A 23,242-nucleotide genomic window follows, 5' to 3' on the forward strand; every position below is an offset into this window, starting at 1 on the left:
CCCACACATTTTTTATTTTCTAATCCACTCACCTGATATTGTCATTTTGATAGACTTTAACGCTCTTGACTCTTACCTAGCAATCTGATGCTCATAGCCATACTTTATTTCAATTTCTCCTGTGAATTTTGTACCTTGACTTCTTTATTCCTAACCCCAGAAACTCTCCTGGCATTTCTAGGTAAATGAAAAATAAACTGCACGTAATTTCAAAATATCATAAATTTTATTTACTTTAGAGATAAAGTTTTGAGATTGTTTTTACTACAGAGAAAGATTTATCATGTAAGCGAGGGGAAAATATATTATAGCACTTTTTAAAAAGAGACACTTATTAAGTGTCTACTTGTATGTGGCATGGATCTGAAGCGAGAGGCATTTCCTGGCTGTACAGAACACTGTATGTAGAGTTGGTCAAGTTTTCTTCAATATTTATAATATCGTACATCTCTAGTTAAAAAATAGTGCTTAATGATTTCTAGCTGCCATTGTCATAGAAATCATGCACAGATTCAATCATGGTAAATCAAAAGCACAATGGTTATTCTTTATCATCTACGAGATACACGTGGTATAAAGAAAAATGTTACAGGCTATTCTTTAGAAGGAGTTTTTTAGACAAATGTGTATGTTCAACACAGATTCCTTAAGTGCACAAGCAATCCTCTGGAATCATTTAATTATTCACTGAAGAGATTTCATGTGATGATAGTAGATTACGATGGTAGAAGACGGAAAGGTAGATACTGTACTCATTCTCAAGCTTTCTGTGAAATATTAAAGCCATCTCACCTCAGTGACAGAAATGTCTCAGTAGGATTTAGTAAAACATAATATGAGTGATGTTACATTTATATCGTGAGGTAGACTTTGAAGCATAACAAGATGATTGGGCTCGATGTCATTACCCCACAAAATTTCATTAATAGATTATTAAACAGATGCTTTGGGTTGTTTATGAAAAGAACTGTTGACCTCACAGAGGTCAATTAATCTTATTCTGAGTTTTGATCAGGAGCTAGGAGCTAATGGGAACTTACGGCAATGACTTTAACATAATGTATTTTTTTTAAGATTTAAATTTTTTTTAATTTATTTGAGAGAGAGAGAGGTAGTGAGAGAGAGCACGAGTGAGGGGCGGGGAGAGGGAGAGGCAGCCTCCCCGCTGAGCAGGGAGCCTGACACAGGGCTTGATTCCAGGACCTTGGGATCATGACCTAAGCTGAATGCAGATGCTTAACTGACTGAGCCACCAAACATAATGTATTTGTATATTAGTGAGGGGTTTGAGAGTTTGCTGTGATACCAATCTAGATTAAATCTTTCAAAAGTCAAATTATTTAAATACAGGATAGGGGAAAATGACCTGGATGCTTTCTTAACTAATGGAGCACTTTGAATGGAGCAAGCCACATTATGGATTGCCATAAATGTGCTGTTATAATCTTATGATCTCAAGATATGTATTGTAGGGGACTGGAGAACTAATGGTATCACTATATGATTTATTTGCCAGCTCACATCCGAGTGGGAGTGTGCACTTCTAGAGGGGTGTTACATATTAAGGGAGACCCTGACAAACTGGAGAAAGTTCAGAGGAGATCTTCAGGGATGTTGCCAGTGTCTCAAATCAAGCCATAGGATGAATAGTCAAAGGCAATGCTAGTTATATAGCTTGGAAGACCAGAGGGAGATGTATTGGCTATTTTCAGATATTGGTGGGCCGGGCCTATCCTACTGAAGAGGGTATTCCTCTACTCCCAGGAGGCAGAAGTAGATTCAGTGAGTAGAAAGGGAGGTAGATTTTGGCTCTACAGTTAGAAACATCTTTCTAATAATTAGAGTGGCTAAGTAACGAAATAGCCTTTTTTTTTTTTTAAAGATTTTATTTGTTTATTTGACAGAGACAGCCAGCGAGAGAGGGAACACAAGCAGGGGGAGTGGGAGAGGAAGAAGCAGCTCCCAGCAGAGGAGCCTGATGTGGGGCTCGATCCCATAACGCTGGGGTCTCGCCCTGAGCCGAAGGCAGACACTTAACCGCCCCCGAAATCGCCTTTGTTAACAGGGAATGAACTTAATTTTACCAGAAGTGTTCAAGAATAGGCCGGAAGGCTTTTTTTGTCAGGGTAAGAGTCAGTGTTCTCTGAGGCAACAAGATGTGTCTACCCTCAATAACTGGAGAATCAGAGAAATAACACTGTCTTCAAAGAGTTAAACCTTAAAAATCAACATACAGTGAACCACAGAAGAGATCAGAAATAGGTGAAGTCTCTTTGCAGAAGAAAATCGTCTTTAAAGCTAGCAGTGTCAATTGTACAAGCCTTTATTGAGTCCTTTTCTGTGCTAGGCATTGTGCTGGGAGTTTTATATATATTGTCTCTTAATTCTCTGTCTAAGTTAAGTACTATTGGGGTGCCTGGGTGGCTCAGTCGTTAAGCGTCTGCCTTCAGCTCAGGGCGTGATCCCGGCATTCTGGGATCGAGCCCCACATCGGGCTCCTCTGCTGAGAGCCTACTTCTTCCTCTCCTACTCCCCCTGCTTGTGTTCCCTCTCTCACTGGCCGTCTCTCTCTGTCAAATAAATAAATAAGATCTTAAAAAAAAATAAGTTAACTACTATTATCCTTTCTATATTGGTTAAAAGCCATGAACATAGCTACAGAATCGAAGCATTCAGAAGTGTGATTTGTTTGTACTGGAAGCAAAGAAAAGAGAGAGCAAGAAGAGAGAGACACACAGAGAGACAGATTTTGGATGGTCTTGTTCAGGCGGTAGACTTTGCTAGCTCATTGCTTACAAACGGCTCTAATTCCTAATTCTAGTTCACTAAGATATTCTCCCCCCTTCCTCCTTTTTTCCTCCCTCCCTCTCTCTCTCCTCTTGGTATATAAATGAGCAACTCCAGCCCCATCTGTACATTCTGTTGAAGGCCCTCCTCTAACAGTCCAGGCATGTCTCTGACTTGTCTAATGCTACCATCTGAGCAAGCTTCCTGCTATAAAATTTGCTTTTTTATGAGAAATGTACAGCTGCTGACGGGCAGTGCTCAGTCTCTCCAACACCTGACCTATAGGAATGTTTGGTTCATGGCCCTGCTATTCAGTTCACTCTGTTCACAGGACTGGAGATGGTTTTGCTCAACTGGGAAGCATGACTTCATTAGAAAGTCTTTGTGGCACTGACAGGACAAAAGATACGAACTAACAAGAACTTGATGGGGAAGAGCAATTCAAATAACATGCAGACAGGTCACAGGAAGATAAAAACAGGGAAAAGGCAGGGGTAGGGTCAGTGGTAAAACTACGGTAGTGGTCAGAATCATGCCCTTTCCTCTGTTACTGTCTGGTTGTGAGTTTTTTACTTGTGTCAGGGTTCTTTCTGATTATAATACAGCTTTCCAAATAGGTAAGTTTACAAAGGGAGATTGTATTGGCCGCATTTACGGGAACATTTGGTGTGGATGTCAGTTATTTTTATCATCAAGAATAATATAACTAGGGGCGCCTGGGTGGCAGAGCGGTTAAGCATCTGCCTTCGGCTCAGGGTGTGATCCCGGCGTTATGGGATCGAGCCCCACATCAGGCTCCTCTGCTATGAGCCTGCTTCTTCCTCTCCCACTCCCCCTGCTTGTGTTCCCTCTCTCGCTGGCTGTCTCTATCTCTGTCAAATAAGTAAATAAAATCTTTAAAAAAAAAAAAAGAATAATATAACTACTTTCTATTTTACACAGTAGTTCCCATGAGTTCTTCAGAGCTTGGACAATATCTCCTGTGAGACTGTGTAAGAGGATGGAATAAATGGCCTCTAGCCACTATACTTAGCTCAAATTTACATTAAATTCTTCTTATACTTATTAATAAAGATTATAATCATTAACAAGTCGGAAAATGTATTGTTAGGATTTCTGTCAAGTAGGGGGGTGCTTGGGTGGTTCAGTCAATTAAGTTGGTTTTGGCTCAGGTCGTGATCTCAGGGTCCTGGGATCTAGCCCCATGTCTGTCTCCCTGCTCAGCGGGGAGCCTGCTTGTCCCTCTCCCTCTCCCCCTCCCCACTCGTGTTCACTCTCTCTCTTTCTTTCAAATAAATAAAATCTTTTAAAAAAAGATTTCTGTCAAGTAGGAGTGCATCTACTAATACCTACCTATATTTATATTGGGAACTTATTTGGAAGACTGATTAATATGCAAATTAGAATAACATCTTCGGTTATCCTTTCATAAGATAACAAGTTAGTTTTCTTGCTTGACTTTTTTTGGGCTACTATGAGAAATAGTCTAAGGTGAAGTATTTTGTACCTTTTGTAAAATTGTTATCAATAAAGCCACCTTCATAACATCGTATAAGTTCCTGTCCAAGAGTCAATGTGATGTTTCCTTGTTTACATTTTTAATACTATTCTATCTTATTTTTTTTCCTGAGGTAGGGATAGTATTTAAATAAGAAATCATTGCCACTGAAATTGGGATTTATATTCATATTTGATGACAGTTTTTACTTAATTATCACATGATGAAGGATATGAAATTGTGTAAATTTTTGATAGATCTCTAGTTATATGACCACCTTTATGATGAAGAAAAAAAGAAAGGGAAATATCATAAATCTAAAATATTTTGTAATGGATGGTCACCAGAGGGGTGGTGGGTGGGGGGATGGGTGAAAGAAGTAAAGGGGATTAAGAGTGCATTTATACTGACGAGCACTGAAGAAGGTATGGAATTGCTCAATCACTATATTGTACACCTGAAACTAGTACAACACTATATGTTAACTCTCCTGGAATTAAAATAAAAAAACTTAATAAAACAAAATACTTAAACATAAAAACATAAAATATGTGTGTAGGGACGCCTGGGTGGCTCAGTTGGTTAAGCACCTGCCTTTGGCTCAGGTCATGATCCCAGGGTCCTGGGATTGAGTCCTGCATCAGGCTCCCTGCTCAGCTGGGAGTCTGCTTCTCCCTCCGCCTGCTGCTCCCCCTGTTTGTGCTCTGTCTCTCTGACAAATAAATAAGTAAAATCTTTAAAAAAAAATAAAGTTAGTAAAAAATAAAAAAGTAAAAAATAAATAAAATGTGTGTGTAATATAGATAACACAATCACATTCTCTTAACTTCCCATTTGGGAATTTTCTCATTGACAGGTATGAACTGCCACTGTAATTTAAGTTTTTATAATCAATCAGAAATACTATATCAATGATTACTGTGGAAATATGAAATTTAAAATTAATGGTCTGTTTTTATTTATTTTTTTTATTTTTTAAAGATTTTATTTATTTATTTGACAGAGAGAGAGACAGCCAGTGAGAGAGGGAACACAAGCAGGGGGAGTGGGAGAAGAAGAAGCAGGCTCATAGCGGAGGAGCCTGATGCGGGGGTCGATCCCAGGACTCTGGGATCACGCCCTGAGCCAAAGGCAGACGCTTAACGACTGAGCCACCCAGGCGCCCCTAATGGTCTGTTTTTTAAATATCAAAAATAAGAATAAAAGCATTACATTTAAAAAGAACCAGAAACTTTTGAAGAGAGCAGACATATTGAAACTAGAAGTATTTCTGCAGAGCATGCTTAACAGCTAAGTACTGAAAACTTCTTTTTTTCTTTTTGTCGAACTCAGCTGTGATAGTTTAGATTGTAGAGGCAAATAGACTGCCACATTTACAATGGCTCAAATTAGTTGGTTTTGATCTGCTCGCACAACAGTCCAGTGCTTGTGCTCTCCTTCATTGTGCAGCTTTCGTCTGTTCATGATTCAGGCTCCTTCCATCTTGTGGCTCCTCTCAATGGTTAGCACTTGTGTGAAGACTCAGTTCTGTCACGAATCATCTGACCTTAGTGTGCATGCAGTGAGGGCTTATTTAATGAACGAGTGTGCCTGTGCTAACTTTTAAGTTGGGTAAAAGGCTCTGTGGATGGTTGCTCTCTTTAAATAGTTTTTTTCCTTTAGTTTCTTCTTTTTTCTTTCCTTTCCCTCCCAGGAGTGGAGATATAAATTGAGACCTGCTAAAAATTTAGAGAATTTTTTGTACTTTGTGATGTATCCACGGAGCTCTTTTCCCACACCAGGGAATGAGAGGAGGAGGAGAGGAGTTTTAGGGACATGAATGTTATGCATGTTTGAAATCATCTCCTTTTAAAAGAACATAGGTAACATGTATCATCCGTGCTTACGTATGCATGCATGTGTACAAGAGCTAAAAGGAGACACAGAATCTCTTACCCGCAGTTGTATCTGCTGAGACTGACCAGGAGGAGTCTGGGAGAGAAGGAGACCTCCATCCAGTGTATAAATATTTATGATGTTTGAACTTTTAATCCGTCCATATGTTGCATCTCGAAATAAAAACAAACAGACTTCTAAGGAGAAAAAGAATTATACGCAAAAGTTTCTGTTAAGTCATCAGACATTATCTCCATTTTTTTTCTGACCTAGGGATCCAACATCACTGACACCTGCACTGAGATGCTAATGTGTGGTGTCTTATTGAAAATTTCTTCTGGAAATATTCAAGAACGGGTGTTTTTCCTTTTTGATAATCTTCTGGTGTATTGCAAAAGGAAACACAGGTAAGGTGATAAACAGGTAATACTTCAGAAATTGCTTATTAAACTCAAAAAATTTTTAATAAAAAAAATTATCAATCTCACAGGTTCAACCTTTTCCCCTATGCTCCTGAGAACTCAGGATCTCCTCAGTTAATTTCACATACTCTTAGCCTATTCTCTGGTTGTTCTCTTTACCTTCTTGTAAAACCTGACTGAAATGTGACTATCATTCAATAACACTACCTCCTCAGGAACCTTCTGGAGGAAAAAAAAAATTTTGTGTTGCTAAACCACATGCCTCAGGTCCTGTAGGAGAGGTGGGTGTGTCTTCCATGTTTCCCAGTGCTGTTCCCAGTCATTTCCTCCTCTTCCTTGGAAATATTTTCACCCCATCTAGTGTAGCCTCCCAGCTATTTTCTATCAATATCTAAAAAATTCATACTAATATTTTCTTCATTATTTGTTTATTTGTTGCCACCTTTACTGGATTAGTCCATGAGGACAGTGGTCTTGTTAGTTATTCTGTGCTATTTCCCCAGAGACTGGGCCTGCCATGTAATAGACACTCCAGAGGTTGAATAAGTGAATAAATTAGTAAGTAAATGAATGAATGAAACGCAAGCAGGCTCCTTGTATAGCTTAGCCATCATTAGTTTAAATAATTTTATGTAGCAGTGTTATCGATATAATGTGATTTGTTTTAAAGCATGGGTATAATTTTTTCTTCAGAAGGTACTTATAGGATGTTTTCTTGAACTCTTGGCCAAACATTTGGAGGTTGATTAAGCAAAATAGTAAAGTGGCACTTAATTGGGAAATTTCCTAAGCCTTTATATGCTTCTTCCTAATCATATCTAGGATACATAGTTTCAGTGAAATGGTACTAAAAGCCTTCATGAAATATAAAGGTAAAACAGATGGGTTGAGAATGCAGGGTTTGACTGAGTGGTTTATTCTAGACTCAGAAATTAGGAAACTATAGCCAAAGATTTTCTGGTAAAGTGAGAATGAGAAACTCAAAACTGACTGATTTATGAGGCAAGATTAAGAGAACGTCATTCTTCATCTCTTGAAATGGAACTTCCTAAGTCAATGAACAAGGTGCCCAGAGCAAGTTCTCTGAAAGTTGGCAGCTACCTTAGTGACATGGGAGTTATGCCTCTTGGATTTTAGTATCAGAATTCCCTCGCATGAGACATTAGTGTGAAAATACAATGACACTAACTGAGAAAGCATCCAACTGCCCATGTGCCTTGATGAAAGGGAACAGGTTAGGATTAAAGTCAAAAGATAGTTGTGGGTCGCCCGGTGTCTCAGTTGGTTAAGTGTCCGACTCTTAGTTTTGACTCAGGTTGTGATCTAAGGTTGTGAGATTGAGCCCCACATCAGGCTCTGCGCGCAGCGTGGAGTCTGTTTAAGTTTCTCTGTCTCCCTCTGCCCCTTCCCATTCACACGCACTTTCTCTCTCTCTCTAAAACAAACAAATAAATAAATCTCAAAAAAAAAGATACTTGTTATTAATCTCTGCCTTAATGAGATTTTTTTAAAAAAAGATGCTTTTTACTCCATATGAAAATGAAGATGTCTATTTTTTTTAGTATGCTCTTGTAAATTTTGTGTTTTGCAGCAAGATCAGGATTAATAAAAACAGGTTTTAGGAAGATGTAGAAAAAACTGTTAATTTTACTTGTATATAACTCATTAAAAATTATAATGTGATTCAAGTTGTTTAGGTACAATTGTTTTTTTCCCGCTTTATTGAGGACTAGTTGACAAATAACATTGTAAGATATTTTAGTTGTACAACATGATGATTTGATATACATCGTGAAAGGATTTCCCCCATGGAGTCAATTAACACATCCATCTAAGCGCAGTTATTAAAGGCATCCACTTGAGAATGAGATCTTTTTTTTTTTTAATTACAGTTGATCTCATACTTATTTATATATATGCCTGCCTTCAAGTCCAAAGTTTTTGCAAAATTAGCCGTGTACAATGATATCATTTATTTTTACGGCTGTATTGTTAAATAGGTAAACACCAGGAAAGATTTTGTAAAATTAAAATCATGATGTTGTTGTTGTTGTTGTTTAAGATTTATTTATTTATATTTAGAGAAAGAGAGGTGTGTGCATGAGTCGGGGGAAGGACAAAGAGAGAGGGAGAGAGAAGCAGACTTCCAGCTTAGCTTGGAGCCTGAGGTGGGGCTTGATCCCAGGACCCTGAGATCATGATCTGAGCCCAAATCAAGAGTCGGACACTTAACTGACTGAACCACCCAGGTGCCCCTTAAATCCTACAGTTTTTGAGCAAATATCCTTAATGTATGTATAATATGGACAAAGTACATAGTGACTAGAAATGGAAATTACCGAATAAATCTTATTGTCTGTTCCCTTCTTGAATTGGAGTAGTGTGAATATACCATCTATTCCCTTCATTTTAGAATACTTTATCCCCTTTACCAAGTACTATTGAAGCTGTAAAGATCATTTTGTAAGTATGAGTAAATTGAACCTTTTCCAAATTTCCATAATATTTTAATTGCACAACCCAGGGACTTGATGAATTTAATTCTAGAGTTACATTCACAAAAGACAGAAGTGCTCATTAGACATCTCAGCTCTGGATATTTCTAATGCTATTAATCTTAGGAGAAATTAGTATTTAAATAAAATAATGTATAATATTTGATACATAAAACATGGCTCAGTTTGGCTTGTTAATGAGCTTTGTAAGATAATATCATAATATATTTCATCCTCTGCAATTTATATTTTGTATACAATATAGTTTATAAACTATATATCCATATGTATAAGAATAGACTTATTCATTTAACTGTTGCATAATATTCCACTGGTTGAATATTATCACAATTAAATTGATAACAATGTAATTCTTCATTCTCCTATCAATGGATTTTAGTTTTTTGTTTATTTGTTTGTTTTAGTTTTTCTGCTATTATGAATAGTCCTGTAACGTGTATCCTGATGACCACTAAAACACATAATTAGGAGGGAAATCATAGAATCGGGATATGCAAATATTCGACTTTACAATATAGAGCAAAATTATTTTCAAAGCGTAGGCTTTTCAGTCTATATACCATCTTCTGAAGGGACCAAAGATCTCTCTTTTTAAGCTAAGTGTTACAATATTGATCAGACGTTTACCGGAATTTCATATTGAGTGTTATTATCTAGAGGTCAAGAGAAATATAAAAGCATGTAGAGAACTCACAACAAGATCACAAAGAAAATTAATATTTTGGAAAATAAGACCCAGTGACAGATTTCATGTCATGATTCTTTGCCTATGATTAAAACTGTTATCAAGGATATTAATCTTTTAAAAAAATGATTGAAGTATGATGTATCAATATAAAAAAAATTTTCTTTTGCAAGACACCATAATACTATGGCCTACCTGGGAGAATATGCAGGTACCTACATATTAGTCTGCTCTGCATTCTTCTGTATACTTGGCTGGCTATAATGCCAACTTGCATACTATATGGCCTGAATTCCTAATTGGTAGCATTTATTTAAGGTTATTACCAAAGCACATTTAGAGGTCACTTTCATAATGAACATAGGCGTGCAAGATGGTGAAGGCCTGGGGCTGACAAACCCTAAATCAGGTTAATTAATCTGTTTAATTAATTTCCTTTAGTAGGACTAAAGGACTACTATGTTTTGGTGAAGCTTTAGACAGATAAGCCAGGAACATATACTCTCCTGCCTCTCCTGCTCCATGGCTGTTATCTAACTGCAGGGGAGAGGAGGAGAGGGACACTGAAGTTGGTGAACTTCACTTTTTCCAGATGTGTCTGTACAACACAATAAATGAATAATTATTTCAGTATATTAAGTTATTAGCCAGACTTTTGTCAATGAGTCAAAAGGAATAGTTCATGTTAATTGAAATCTTTTGAGTGATTAGGTATTCTTGAATCCTCCTGAATCATTTATTAGACTCTTTCCTCTTTAATTAAAAAAACTGTTTTTAAAATAATCTGTCCTTGAATGTTCAGGGATTCAACTACAAACACACTTAACCACATAATTCATTATTAACAAATGTTCATCTATAAACCTGGATATTTTAGCTCTGTGTTTCATACTTTTTAAGATTAAAGACCAGTACTAGGTACAATACACAAAATTTTGGAATGTTTTTGAGTATTTTAAAAATAAATAAGACCCTTATAAAGGATTATAAATGTATTGAGAGACTTATTCAACAGGTATATAGGTCTCATATCATAGAGAGAATATAGGAAAAATATTTTCAGCTGGATAGCACTCAACTTAAGAATTTACAGCAGTTTCTTTGCAGAGGGATCATAAGTATACTAACTGAATTTTACCAGAGCTTGAAAAAAATGGAAATTGCCAGCTAGTTACTGAAAAAATGATAAATGAAAGTGCAAGAAATCAAATGAAATTTTAAAATAACTTACTTTTTAGTGCATGATTGGTTTAGTGCATTGATTTGGTACCTTTGATGTTCTAAATTGAGCAAAAGCACGTATTTACCCACCCAATTTTATATTGTTCTTAGTCCAAAGCTTCCATTTGTTTACAAAAGCTAGTACATAAGCCTCATCTTGTGAAGCAACCAGTGCTGTTATGAATGGGAGGACACAAGTAGAAAACACCAAGAGCCTAACAGTTGATATCATTGATCGCATTGGTGTCTTTTTTGTTTTTTTCAAAGAATAGCTTACATCATATTGCTTCAACACTGTTTTTTTATTAAATTTAATAAGAAATTGTTTGTGATTTCATTCCATTACTAGACGGTTGAAGAACAGCAAGGCATCTACAGATGGACATCGGTACCTTTTTCGTGGCCGGATCAATACAGAGGTGATGGAAGTGGAGAATGTGGATGATGGCACAGGTAGGTAATTTTCAGTTTTAAAACGAAATACCAATAGTGAACTCCTTCATAAGACGGACTTCCCACATGAATAATTCATTTGCGGCACATTAGAGCTTAGAAATTCTTTGTTAGGTAGAGCAGTTGGAGGAGAAAGGCAAGATAAGGGAAAAGAGAACTATTGGCAAGGTAGAAAATTATATTTGGCCAAAACACACTAGCATTCAACACAGAGATACAAAGAAATAGCTGAGTAGGAGTGATGTACACACTCACAGCTCCTGGTATTGCCAGCGTGAGTGCAGAAAGTAAGGAATGAATTTATTTTCTTCAAGTTATACTATGTTTCATATGGATATATTTGATTTTTTTCATGTAATATATTCACTGTAGAATACAGAAAACTCTAAATTGGTTTTAGCTATACAGCCAGTATGCATATAAACATGTTGTTGATTTGCTTACAGAGGAAGGGTGTTTTGTGTATTTTAAGTGTAAACTTTAAGTACTTTATTACTTAAAGATAGTGCATTTTTGCACTGCAGATTTGAAGGTACAGACTTTGACAAGTAAGCTTATCAAATCACAATTGGTCACAAACATTAAATAAAATGTGGTTAAGTAAGTTATTTTCTATTTGAAAAAATAAATGGGTCATATTAAGTAATATGATGACATACTAGTCTATAATAGGAATGGTTAGTAAATTGGATCACATTGTTTCCCCCAATGATTTTAATTAGAATTTCAAAGCTATGCTTCTAGGAGAAAAGACAAGATGAAATAAAATATATTAATTGTTGCTAAGTGACTTTAATTCCCATATAGAGAAATGCCTTTATAATACCCCATTTAAACATGGGATTGAGGCACAGATCGGCTCCTTGCTACTACATACCTTTGTTGCCATCTCTTAGTCCCAGAGGGGAGAAGAATGTTTATCATCTGCAGGGGCACAAATTTTCAGATGCTCACCTGTGTGCCATTTCTCTTACCCATTGTTGGCATCCTAAAACATTGTCCAGAACATAAATAGTGAAGGATGATTGCTGCAGGTAAAGGAAAAAGATGTGCAATGAGCAAAACTCCGGTGTACTCTCCTGGGAACCAACTCCTCTGTGTAGAGGTTCCTCGTGGACTAAGGGAGGGATGGAGGTGTGAAGCTGTCTGACTCCTGGCACAGCTGAAAATCCCTTTCTGTGCTACAGGCTATCATACAGTTGCAAATACTCACATGCTAACATGTGGGACCTAGTAGTCTATCTTTCCATGTGTCAGGAAGCGCACACTAGTTTTTTTATAAGGTGGCATTTTAATTCATTTTAATGCTCTGAGAGGAGATTAGTGATATTTAGGAATGTTGTTTGTCTACATATGACATATGACCTGATTGCTCAACAGAATATCCAAAAGCCCCTGTTGTGCTTGAGGTGGGTGGAAGTAAGGCAGATGAAGGCACACCACTCTGTTCCTTCTTGGCCCTGTCTCCCCCTGCTGGAACCACCTGTCCCCTTTGCTTTAGCCTTCTCTTTGTTTTCTTCCTTTTTTATGCCTTTTTATGGGCACACAGCTCCTGTGTCTCACTTCCTTCCCTCTCCCCCAGATGGTGTGGTCGCCCACATTTGCACCATTAGCACTGGTAATCTAAGTGAATTTGATAATGATTTGATGAATTTGATAATGATTCCTATGTTTTGGGAAACTGGGGCACTAGATAAGAAATCTAAGAGCACAGGGCCTTCAGAGGCATGGGCATAGAATACCATCTTCAACATGTCTGTGTCAGATGTAGGGGAGGGAGAGCCTATGTGGGGTGATGGAAATGGACTTTGGATTCAATCCCATGAAAATGTTCTTTTACTGCTGGGAAGATTGTAGCCTTCAGGACCTCGGTACCTGGGGAATAGGGATGTTAGGGAAACAAGCCCTCAGACCCTGGTAGATAAGGATTAGTGGGGAAGACAGGACATTTCAGAATATTTAGTCATAAATTGTCTGATGACACCTCTTGGCACAAACTTCCACGGCTCAGGTTTCATTGAAATATGATGAAGAAATTAATTACACTTTGTAGTATCCAGTTAAGGCTTTGTTTCATCCTTAAACATATATACACAGCATGTTGCAGGAATTTGGCTGCAAATACTTGCTACAGGTCACTTAAAGAAATTTGAGGCTGCAGCTGAATACCTTCCCTTCTCTTCCTGCAAAGAAAATTTAGTTTTCTAATAAATGTGACTACTGGGTCTTTAGGTGAAGTGTATATCCTCAGCTAGGACTTGGAAACTCAAAAATAGAATTTCTGAAGATGAATAGGATCTTGAAGATCAACCAATGTACCCTGTTAACATTTCAGATGATGGAAATAAGGCCACAATGAAGAACTAACTCGTCCAGTTTACCCAGCTGTTTAATATGAAGCTGGGACTGGAGTGAGGTTTCCTTGGTACCCATGGCCATGGCTTAAGAAGTATGGAACAGAGGCTCCATATGGGTTTTAAATCTACAGAGACCAACTGGAGAGCAGTGAAGAGATAAGGCATCAGTATGTAGAGATTAACTTTGGTGGTTTGTTTCTTCTAAGAAACAACCTGGGTGCTACACCAACTTTCTCCTTTTTTGTTTTCTTGGTCATTTCCATCACAAAATATCTATTTCTTTTTGATGAGCTCAGATTTTAAGTGTTCTTACTTTATACTGTATGAATGGGAGCTCTGATGTTGATAGATCTCAGCAGAGCTGATCAATGCCCATATACCAAGTCCTTCCCACACTTGGACCCTGGATGGGTTACACAAGGGATGGCAAATACTGTCGGGCTCATCTGCTCATTGCCAAAACCAAAAACAATGACTATACCATATTGTGGTGTGAATAATACAAATTAATTAATCAAGATATATTTTTAAGCATGCTTAGAACTTTTGGTGAAAAGTTTAAATGTTCCCCCATCTATTTTAATATATTATCAAAATATTAGATATTTTTGTATAATCCAGGTATAAGTAAAATGCTTTTCTTTTCTAAGTAAGGGACTCCATCAGACAACTGATCATATTGATTTAGCTCAAACCTTGAAGAAGAAATAATTGAACTTGGAATGAGACTTAAGCTTTTAGCCAGTGTTTAATTATCTAAATCTTTTGAAAAATAAACCTGATTATACTTTTATTTATAATGTTTAATGAGTTGGATTACATCAGTTATATCTCAGAATACAAAAAAAATTAATGTGATAATGATATGACATGCAGAAATGTAAAAACTTGTGTATTTATTTTAATATATCCATGCTATCCGTTACTTCTTATGTTCAAGGAAGATGGTAGCCATTGAGTTTGTGGCCAGATTTCTATTCCACCATTCTCTAGAACCAACTCTTGTTTTGGTGAATTCTAATTTAATTCTTCTTTCAAGATTCTTTCTGAGATATTAGCTTGAACATGATGCATAAAAAGTATTCAGCTCAAGACCTAAGTAGGAAAGCTGTTGAACTTTCTGCAATTAACTTTCTTGGTAATTTTCATAGTATATGCTCAGAAATTCATTCAGAAAGTAGCGACAGATCATTTGTATTCTCTCTTACGAGCTTATTTGTGTAGTTGGACAGAGGGAAAAATGGTGACCTTTAGAAAATGTGATCTGTAGTTCAGTGTTGGGCAAACCACAAATTGCAACACAATTGTCAAATTTGAATTGAATGAGATGGAAGTATTTTATTCTTTAAGGTGTTCTTTAGAGTGAACAGATTTTTTTAAAGAAAGATTTCAGCTGTCATTTTCAATACAAATATTTGAAACCATTTAAAGATATTGAACACATTGGGTCTTTTTTTAAAATTAAATTTTGCTTTTTAGAGAAAATTGGAAATAACAGAAATAAGTTGAAAATACTAGATAATTTCATCATCTAAAGAGAAATAAATGAGAATTTAAAAATATTTCCTTTAATTTTCTTTTTATGCACAGATTTTTAAAAATGCTTAAAAACATGAACTGTGTAATTTTGTATCCTTTTTTCAGTTAAATAGAATCATTATTTGAATTATAGTCATCTTTATCTTCATGTCTTATCACCACATAACATAGTATTTATTGTTACTTAATAGTCAATAAAATGAATAAACCATAGTTACCTTAACAATCATAGTACTGTTATACAAGCTGAATTGAATACATTCTGAGTTAAAAAGAAGCATAACTTTACAATGTTGAAAAGACTACCAGTGGTATATTAGTTCCTTCCTGACACACTAAAATTTTCAATATGTTATTAATTTAAAGGAGTGTTCTTGGTCACTTAAAAAAGGTCAGGGGAGCTACTTCTAGTTTTAAAAGGAAAAATCAGAATCTTTTTTTTTTTTAATATTTTGCTATAAATAATGTCAAATGCTATTTTGGATGCCAGAAGATTTTCTTCTATTATTTGATAAAATCAAAGATTTATTCCAAAAAGTAATTTTTTCAGCATTAACTATTCATAATGTGAGTAAATTGTAATTGTTAAAATTTCTCTTAGAATAATTTATTCATTCACACTGTTTATCACCAGAATAAGGGTTAAACACATTGTTTAGACTTCAGTTTCTTGATGTTTTGAATAATATTTTCTGGCAGTTTCTTCTGTTTCCTAGCCTGAGTATCTGGTACTTGGCTAGCTTCCATCTCATTAAAACTCACACTACTGAAAGGATACCCACATTTCCACTGAGAGCTATAGTAGTATCAGTTTTAGAAAAACTCCATCTCATTATGTAAAACTATGCTGAATTAAGAGTGAGGAATTTGCAAACTGTATAGCTTCAAAGTAATTAGTGAGTTGTTCAGGGCTGCCCCTTGGATTTTTCTCTTTTCGGAAAAAACATCAGTGCCTAGAGACTGTTGAATTTGGATAGTCTACACTTAATGAATGACAATTTTAATTCCATTCCTTTTTAGCATTTCCTATAGAATTATATTTTAGTTCCATTAAAACTTGCAAATTCCCACATTTTCCATTAACAAATTATTCTTTCATTAAAAATATTTTTAAATTTCTACCCTGGAAAAGCGCTGTTGGGCTTTTCCATTATTATTATTATTATTATTATTATTTTAAGATTTCATTTATGAGAGAGCATGGCGGGGGAGGGGCAGAGGGAAAAGCAGACTCTACTGAGCTGGGAGCCTGACATGGGCTCATAGGGCTGGATCCCAGGACCCTGGGATCATGACCTGAGCTGAAGACAGATGCTTAACTGATTGAGTCACCCAGGCACCCCTTCCATGATCTTTATGTGGCTGTTCTTAATAAATAAGTTGAATTCAAATTTATTTTTTGGAATGAAGTTATTGACAAATGTGCAATGATTGAAATTAGGAAGCCATTTATATATAACTAATTCTCATTTTAAAACAAATGAGAATCAGTTGCTTATTTTGTAGAACATTGATAATTTGGTAACTGATATCATTGTGATATTTATACAGTTTGAGGCCTGTTGTATGTATATACACATACATGTTTGTACATATGTTTAAAATTATTAACGATTTTTAAAATTAGTGATAGAAAGTGGCTAGCACATAACCTTTAAAAAGGAAGATTATCATTTCATTTTACTTACTTATTTATTTATTTATTTTAAAAGATTTTATCTATTTGAGAAAGCAAGAGAGAGTGAGCAAGAGAGAGAGAGCACAAGCAGGGTGAGGGGCAGAAGGAGAAGCCGACTCCCTGCTGAGCAGAGAGCCAGATACAGGGCTCTGTCCCGGGACTCCGCGATCATGACCTAAGCTGAAGGCAGACACCTACCAGACTGAGCCATCCAGGCACCCCATCCTTTCATTTTAAATTATTGGGTGACATAAGCCGTTCTTTCAAAATATTATATTGGTACAGCGATTAACCTATTGTTTGACTTGGCAGATTTTACAGTTAACAATCTTGCTTTCTGTGCATGAAGCAGTGGCCATATGCAATCTCATTCTGACTTGTCTGGTTCTGAGTTTAAGCACACATTTTCCAAGGGAAGTTTGAATGCACAGGTTGTAATGCTTAGGCAAGGCTTCTTGAAAGATCTGGGTGCACGGTAAAAAGAAGAAAGAGTTGCTGAGGCTGAGAGCGGAGCTGGGTAGCTATATGAGAGCCTCAGCCTGGAGAGCAGATAAGTATTCACAGCGTAAGGAGGAAAGCCGCGAAGAGTGGCAGGGCCACACCAAAACCCAGTGGAAAATGGCTTTGTTAGATAGGGTGGGGTCAGTTTAGGGAGAGGCGCTAAAGCAAGCTTCCATGTTTACACTTGATTCAGTGGTGAGCTTTTGAAGTAAGGAATGGCCTGATGAAAAATGTTGAAGGAAGAGTCAGCAGGGTGTGGAGAGAGCAATGCCAGGCTCAAATAATCCAGGGAGGGAAGGAAGGAAGACCCAGGTTACAGGGTGGCTGGCCCAGAGCATATGGTGTGCAGGGTCTGAAGCATCAGCCTGGCATGTGAACTTGTGTTCCTCGGTGTTCTATGGGAAGAATACATTATGTTCACTTTGAAGTAAGTCCGATATTTTATCACTGCAGGTTGTGTGGGGCTCTTGGCGATTTTCTTTACCTGGAGTATGATTAAAAGGGGAATAACACTGGTGGGAATGTGGGGTCTTTTAAGCTGCAGTGCTGGGTTCCCTCAGCTAATCTTGGTCTAATTTTGGAATTGGGGAGAGTCTGAAGAGCTCATGCTTGTTTGCGATACTGGCTCTATAAGGTGATCCGTTTGGGGAGAAGGGTGTGTGGACAGGTGCGATTTGATCTTTCCCCCACCAGTTTATCATAATTTCTCAGTTGGTGATTTTTGTAGGAGGTAACAAGACATTATGGTATAATTATTAACTGGTAATTTTTACTTTCTTACTAATGCCATTGATACCTATCTGACATGTGTTACTAGGTTCTGCTACTCTATATAAGATGAATATGAACTAAATATGCAAGGGTAAGAAGGAAAGTACAAAAATTCCTTTTAAAAACACTGTAATTTCCTGATGGGGGAAATCTGCTAGTTTGAAACCCTATTTTATCAGAAATTGTTATTATTAATGGGTTTATGACATATATATATATATCTATATCTATCTATCTATCTATCTATCTATCTATCTATCTATCTATATATATTACTGACCAATACCTAAGTCTGTCCTGGCTCATACATAACCTAGAATTGTTAAAGACCCTCAACTAAACGGAATCATTTGAAAATGCATTTTTGGAATAATTAATCTGATCATAGATACTGTGTGATGATTTTGGAGCTAAAAAGACGATGCAGACAAGATTTTGGGAGAATGACTGCCAGCCGTGCCTGCCTCTCTCAGAACTCACCAAATAAAATAGACCATTTGAGAAAAAATAAACAAAAAATAGGTACAGTGCCACAAAGTCAATTCTCTAAGTCACCTTTAACAATTTGTGGCTCGCCTCCTGTCTACCCGCCATTACTGTTTAGTGACTCTCTGGGATATGAATGAAAAGTGTCACTTTAAATCGGTGCAGGTGCTGACTCAGGCCTTTGTCATATGTTTTTTCATTTTGAATCTTTGCAGACTGTCATGCCAGTAAAGGCTGGATACAAGTAACATCACTATTCTCTACCTGCTACTAGGCAGAAAAGTGCCATAGAGGACTTCCTGTTGACATTTTCAAATCCAGCATGACAGTGTAGCCAAAATTATGGTGCGGCCTAGAAAAAGACAATGTGAATTCAGACTCAAAAAATTTTTCTTTGTTTCTTTTCATGCCAGTTATATAGAATGATGTGGTTTTAAAGAGTGCGTATTTTTCAACCCTGAGCAATGATAATGGATTGGCATTTGTACCTTTCCATTTATTGAGGATTTGGTAAATGTACTCTTGGTATGTTCCATTCATTTGTTCTCATTCTTATTGTGTGGCTCATTAAACAGCTGAGAATTGTTCTGTGGCGGTATAGTTTGCTTTTGAAACCTAGAATAATATTTCAAAAGAATATTAAAAAGACAAAATGAATCTGACACCTTGGATATTTGATGATTGAGATGAAAATTCTTTTAAAAGTTTTTCTTTTATTACTTTAGGAACTTTAACAATATTTTTGGACATAGAGGAAAGGAATGTTAATTAGTTCAGATGTTCAGTTTCATGTAATATAATAATGAGTTAGAAATGTTCTATTCCTGAGTACTGACTGCATTTAATATATAACACTTAATTTTTTGTTTTTATGTTCTTCATTTACACATATAAAGCAAAAATACTTTTAAGAATTCAGTGATCTTGGAACTGTTATGAATTGAACACTGTGTTGATATAATATGTATTACATTTGTTGTTTACCTTTACCCATTAATTTCCAGCTGACTTCCATAGCAGTGGACACATTGTTGTCAATGGATGGAAGATACATAACACAGCGAAAAATAAGTGGTTTGTGTGTATGGCAAAAACACCTGAAGAGAAACATGAATGGTTTGAAGCTATTTTGAAGGAAAGAGAACGGCGAAAAGGTGGGTGTATGAATTGGGCACTACTATACTTTGTAAAGATTCTAACTTAGCAAGAAAGCAGATAATGGGCAGAAGTTATGAGAAAGTAAAAAGGCATATGATGTTCACTTAGATTTCCCATGTGATATAAGACTCATGCTATAAAATACTTTTTTTTTTTAAAGATTTTATTTATTTGACAGAGAGAGAGCACGCACAAGCACGGGGAGCGGCAGTTAGAGGGAGAGGGAGAATCAGGCTCCCCGCTGAGCAAGGAGCCCGATGTGGGGCTCGATCCCACGACCCTGGGATCATGACCTGAGCTGAAGACAGACGCTTAACTGACTGAGCCACCCAGGCATCCCTAAAATACATTTTGAATACTTCTAATATTATTACTAAAAGAAAAGAAAAACATTGTATAGTTAGTAAAATAATATATTGTGGCTAGCAGCATCTTTTAAATAGTATCTTAGTCTGTTGAGGCTGTTCTAACTAAATACCACAGACTGGGTGGCTTATAAACAACAGAAATTTATAGCTCACAGTTCTGGAGGCTAGGAGCCCCAGATTCAGTGTCTGGTGAGAGCAGTTTTCCAGTTCATAGATGACCATTTTCTCACTGTGTCCTCACACAGCAGAGGGGCAAGAGAGCGCTCTGTGTCTCAGTTATAAGGCCATTAATCCCATTCATGAGGACTCCACCCTCATGACCTAATAACCTCCCAAAGTGCATTACCTCCTAATACCATCACACTGGGTGTTAGGTTTCAATATATGAATTTGGGAGGCATGCACACATTCAGTCCTTGGCAAATAGTTTCATTTGCTTTAAAATTTGTTCCCTTTTCTTTGCACTTTATGCTTGCCATTTCTAAAACATCATCACAGTGTTTTCCTGTAAGAGACAAACTTCAATGGTATAATGCAGTGCTGTAGGGCCTTCAACAGTTATTAACTTTAATAGTACACTGAAAATTTCTACACCAAATATGTTAGTATCTTAATTATAGAATATGGCACTCTGGATGTACATTAACATTTTAAAATTGTTACAATGCCATTGAATATAATGCAACCCAATAAGAAGTTTGTTCATATGAGGAGGGCTGGCTGAAAATTGCTTCATGTTTTCAGCAAGATTTGCAAAAGGTATTTAATCTGGCAATATTCAGTTGTGTGAAGCTTATCTGCAAGTAAGCACCTTTCTGTAATTCAGCTAGGAAATAGAAATGCTTGTGTTACTACTAATTTCTTTACCAAATAATTGATAAGGAACAAGACAGTGTTCATTCCTTTTTCCCAGAGATTTAGGAGCAAAATATCTCATTGCTGATTAAATTTCAGAACACAAAGAGCCCTTTCTTCCATCTTCAGAAATTTTCCCTTGAAGAACATACAAAGCTGCTACTTCTATTAAAATATTCATAGTACACATTTGTTTGAGAATTTCCAAAGCATTTTCAAGTACTTAACTCTTTTGATTGATCTTGGATGGAGAGCCAGTTAGAAAAATTTAAAACAAAGATTATGAATACATAGCTGATTCTTTAAGTTTTGTTGAATCTTGCAATGAATTCAAATAGCGTAGCAAATCATTTAAAAGGTAAAATAAATGTTTCATTAAGTTGAACCTTTATTTATTTATTTTTTCAGAATGGCTATGCATATAGATAAACCTAAGGTGAAGAAGGAAGGAAGGAAGGAAGGAAAGGAGGGAGGGAAAGAAAGAAATCAAAGCAAGAAGACAAGCACATTCTATAAACTTGTTTATGTTAACAGGCTCTATTCTTAATGGATTATTCTCTTACTGACAAATGGTAATTGCTCCTCCACTGTAAAAAAATAAAAATTTTAGTAAGAAATTTTGTAGATAGAAGACTAAAAATAATTCAAGTATTTTTTTCAAGATTTTATTTATTTATTTTTGCATGCATGGGGGGGGCGCAGAGGGAGCGGGACTTGATCTCAGCACCCTGAGATCATGACCTGAGCCAAGGGCAGATGCTTAATCAACTGAGCCACCCAGGCACCCTAAATCAAGTAATTCTGCAACAGTTTGTCAGTCCCATCCGCTGATTGTGGGTATTCCCCAGCTTTCAGCTTTGACACTGGTCCCCTCTCAGATCCATCCTTGCCTGGGTTACCAATTCCCACCAGATTCACGTCCATGTCTGCACTGCCAGTTTTTCCATCTTTATGTCCTGCCTGGTCCTCTCTCCTGAGCTTCATATGCATGTGTCCCACTGACTCTTAGGCTCTACCTGAACGTCCATAGTCAGCCTGCACAGTACTGGACTCCTTACCTGAAACCCTTTTCCAAATATGCTTCTTCCCCCTATTCCCCAGTTAGCCTTTCCTCAAAAGCTTGGAAGGCATACTGATTTCTCTTTTCTCCATAATGCCTACATTTAACCCTTTGCTGTATCATATCACTGCCACTTCTTAGATATTTCTCAGCTTCATTCTCTGATCGGTGGCCCCTACTATTGTCTGCAGGGGCTTGAACTTACCTGAATTTTTGAGGTTTCCTCCTAAGGGTCTCCCTCTTTATTTTATTTTATTTTTTTAAGATTTTATTTCTTTATTTGACAGAGAGAGAGAGCACAAGAAGGAGGAGCGGAAGGCAGAGGCAGAGGGAGAAGCAGGCTCCCTGCTGAACAGGGAGCCTGATGTGGCGCTCCATCCCAGGACCCTGGGATCATGACCTGAGCTGAGGGCAGACGCTCAGCCTACTGAGCCACCCAGGTGCCCCTGGTCTCCCTCTTTTTAAAGCCTGCCCTGTTCAGTTTGTTCCTAGACCATCATCTGAGCTTTTTTTCCAAAGCAACAAAACTTTCTTTCCTGTCCTGCCCTGCTTTCGTCTCCCTCTGGTGGAAACCCTTACATGTTTCCCTGATACCTCGGGGATGGAGGACATGGAACCTGCAGTTGAGCAAGGCCCTGGCCTACCCCGCCAGTGTGGCCCCTGTCCTCTCACCTCGAGCCCGGGCCTGTGTGCTTCGCATCAGGTAGCTCTTGTGAGCACTTTCTCTCTCCGGAAATACTGCTCATTCCTCTGCATTTAAACATTGGTCTTCTGTGAAACGTTTCTTAATATTTCTCAGAGGTAAGAGCCTCTAATATGCATTTATTGTGTCATAGCTTCTCCCGTAAGGCTGTTTTCAGGGCCACCTGTCCACTGGTGCTGCTCGAATGCCACAGAGGGGGTGCCTGGATCCTCCACCAGCTGGTGCCACACGGCCCTGGGAAGCCTGTCCTGACTGTCTCCCTGGTATCCTCTGAGTTCTTGAAGACTAGGGCCCTGTGGTACAGAGCTC

The 23,242-nt window shown here is 37.2% G+C and overlaps 1 protein-coding gene across 2 annotated transcripts in view; it reads left to right on the top strand.

Moving 5' to 3' along the window:
* Positions 1-23,242, top strand: part of PREX2 (phosphatidylinositol-3,4,5-trisphosphate dependent Rac exchange factor 2) — a 299,061-nt gene that overhangs the window by 103,957 nt on the left and 171,862 nt on the right. For both annotated transcript variants that reach the window (XM_034668152.1, XM_002925213.4), the window contains 3 exons: positions 6,434-6,567; positions 11,354-11,457; positions 19,794-19,943. In XM_034668152.1, coding sequence (XP_034524043.1) covers positions 6,434-6,567; positions 11,354-11,457; positions 19,794-19,943 — 388 coding nt within the window. The remainder of the gene's footprint in view (positions 1-6,433; positions 6,568-11,353; positions 11,458-19,793; positions 19,944-23,242) is intronic.

The sequence above is a fragment of the Ailuropoda melanoleuca genome, chromosome 9, assembly GCF_002007445.2.
Source record: "Ailuropoda melanoleuca isolate Jingjing chromosome 9, ASM200744v2, whole genome shotgun sequence".
NCBI lineage: Eukaryota > Metazoa > Chordata > Mammalia > Carnivora > Ursidae > Ailuropoda > Ailuropoda melanoleuca.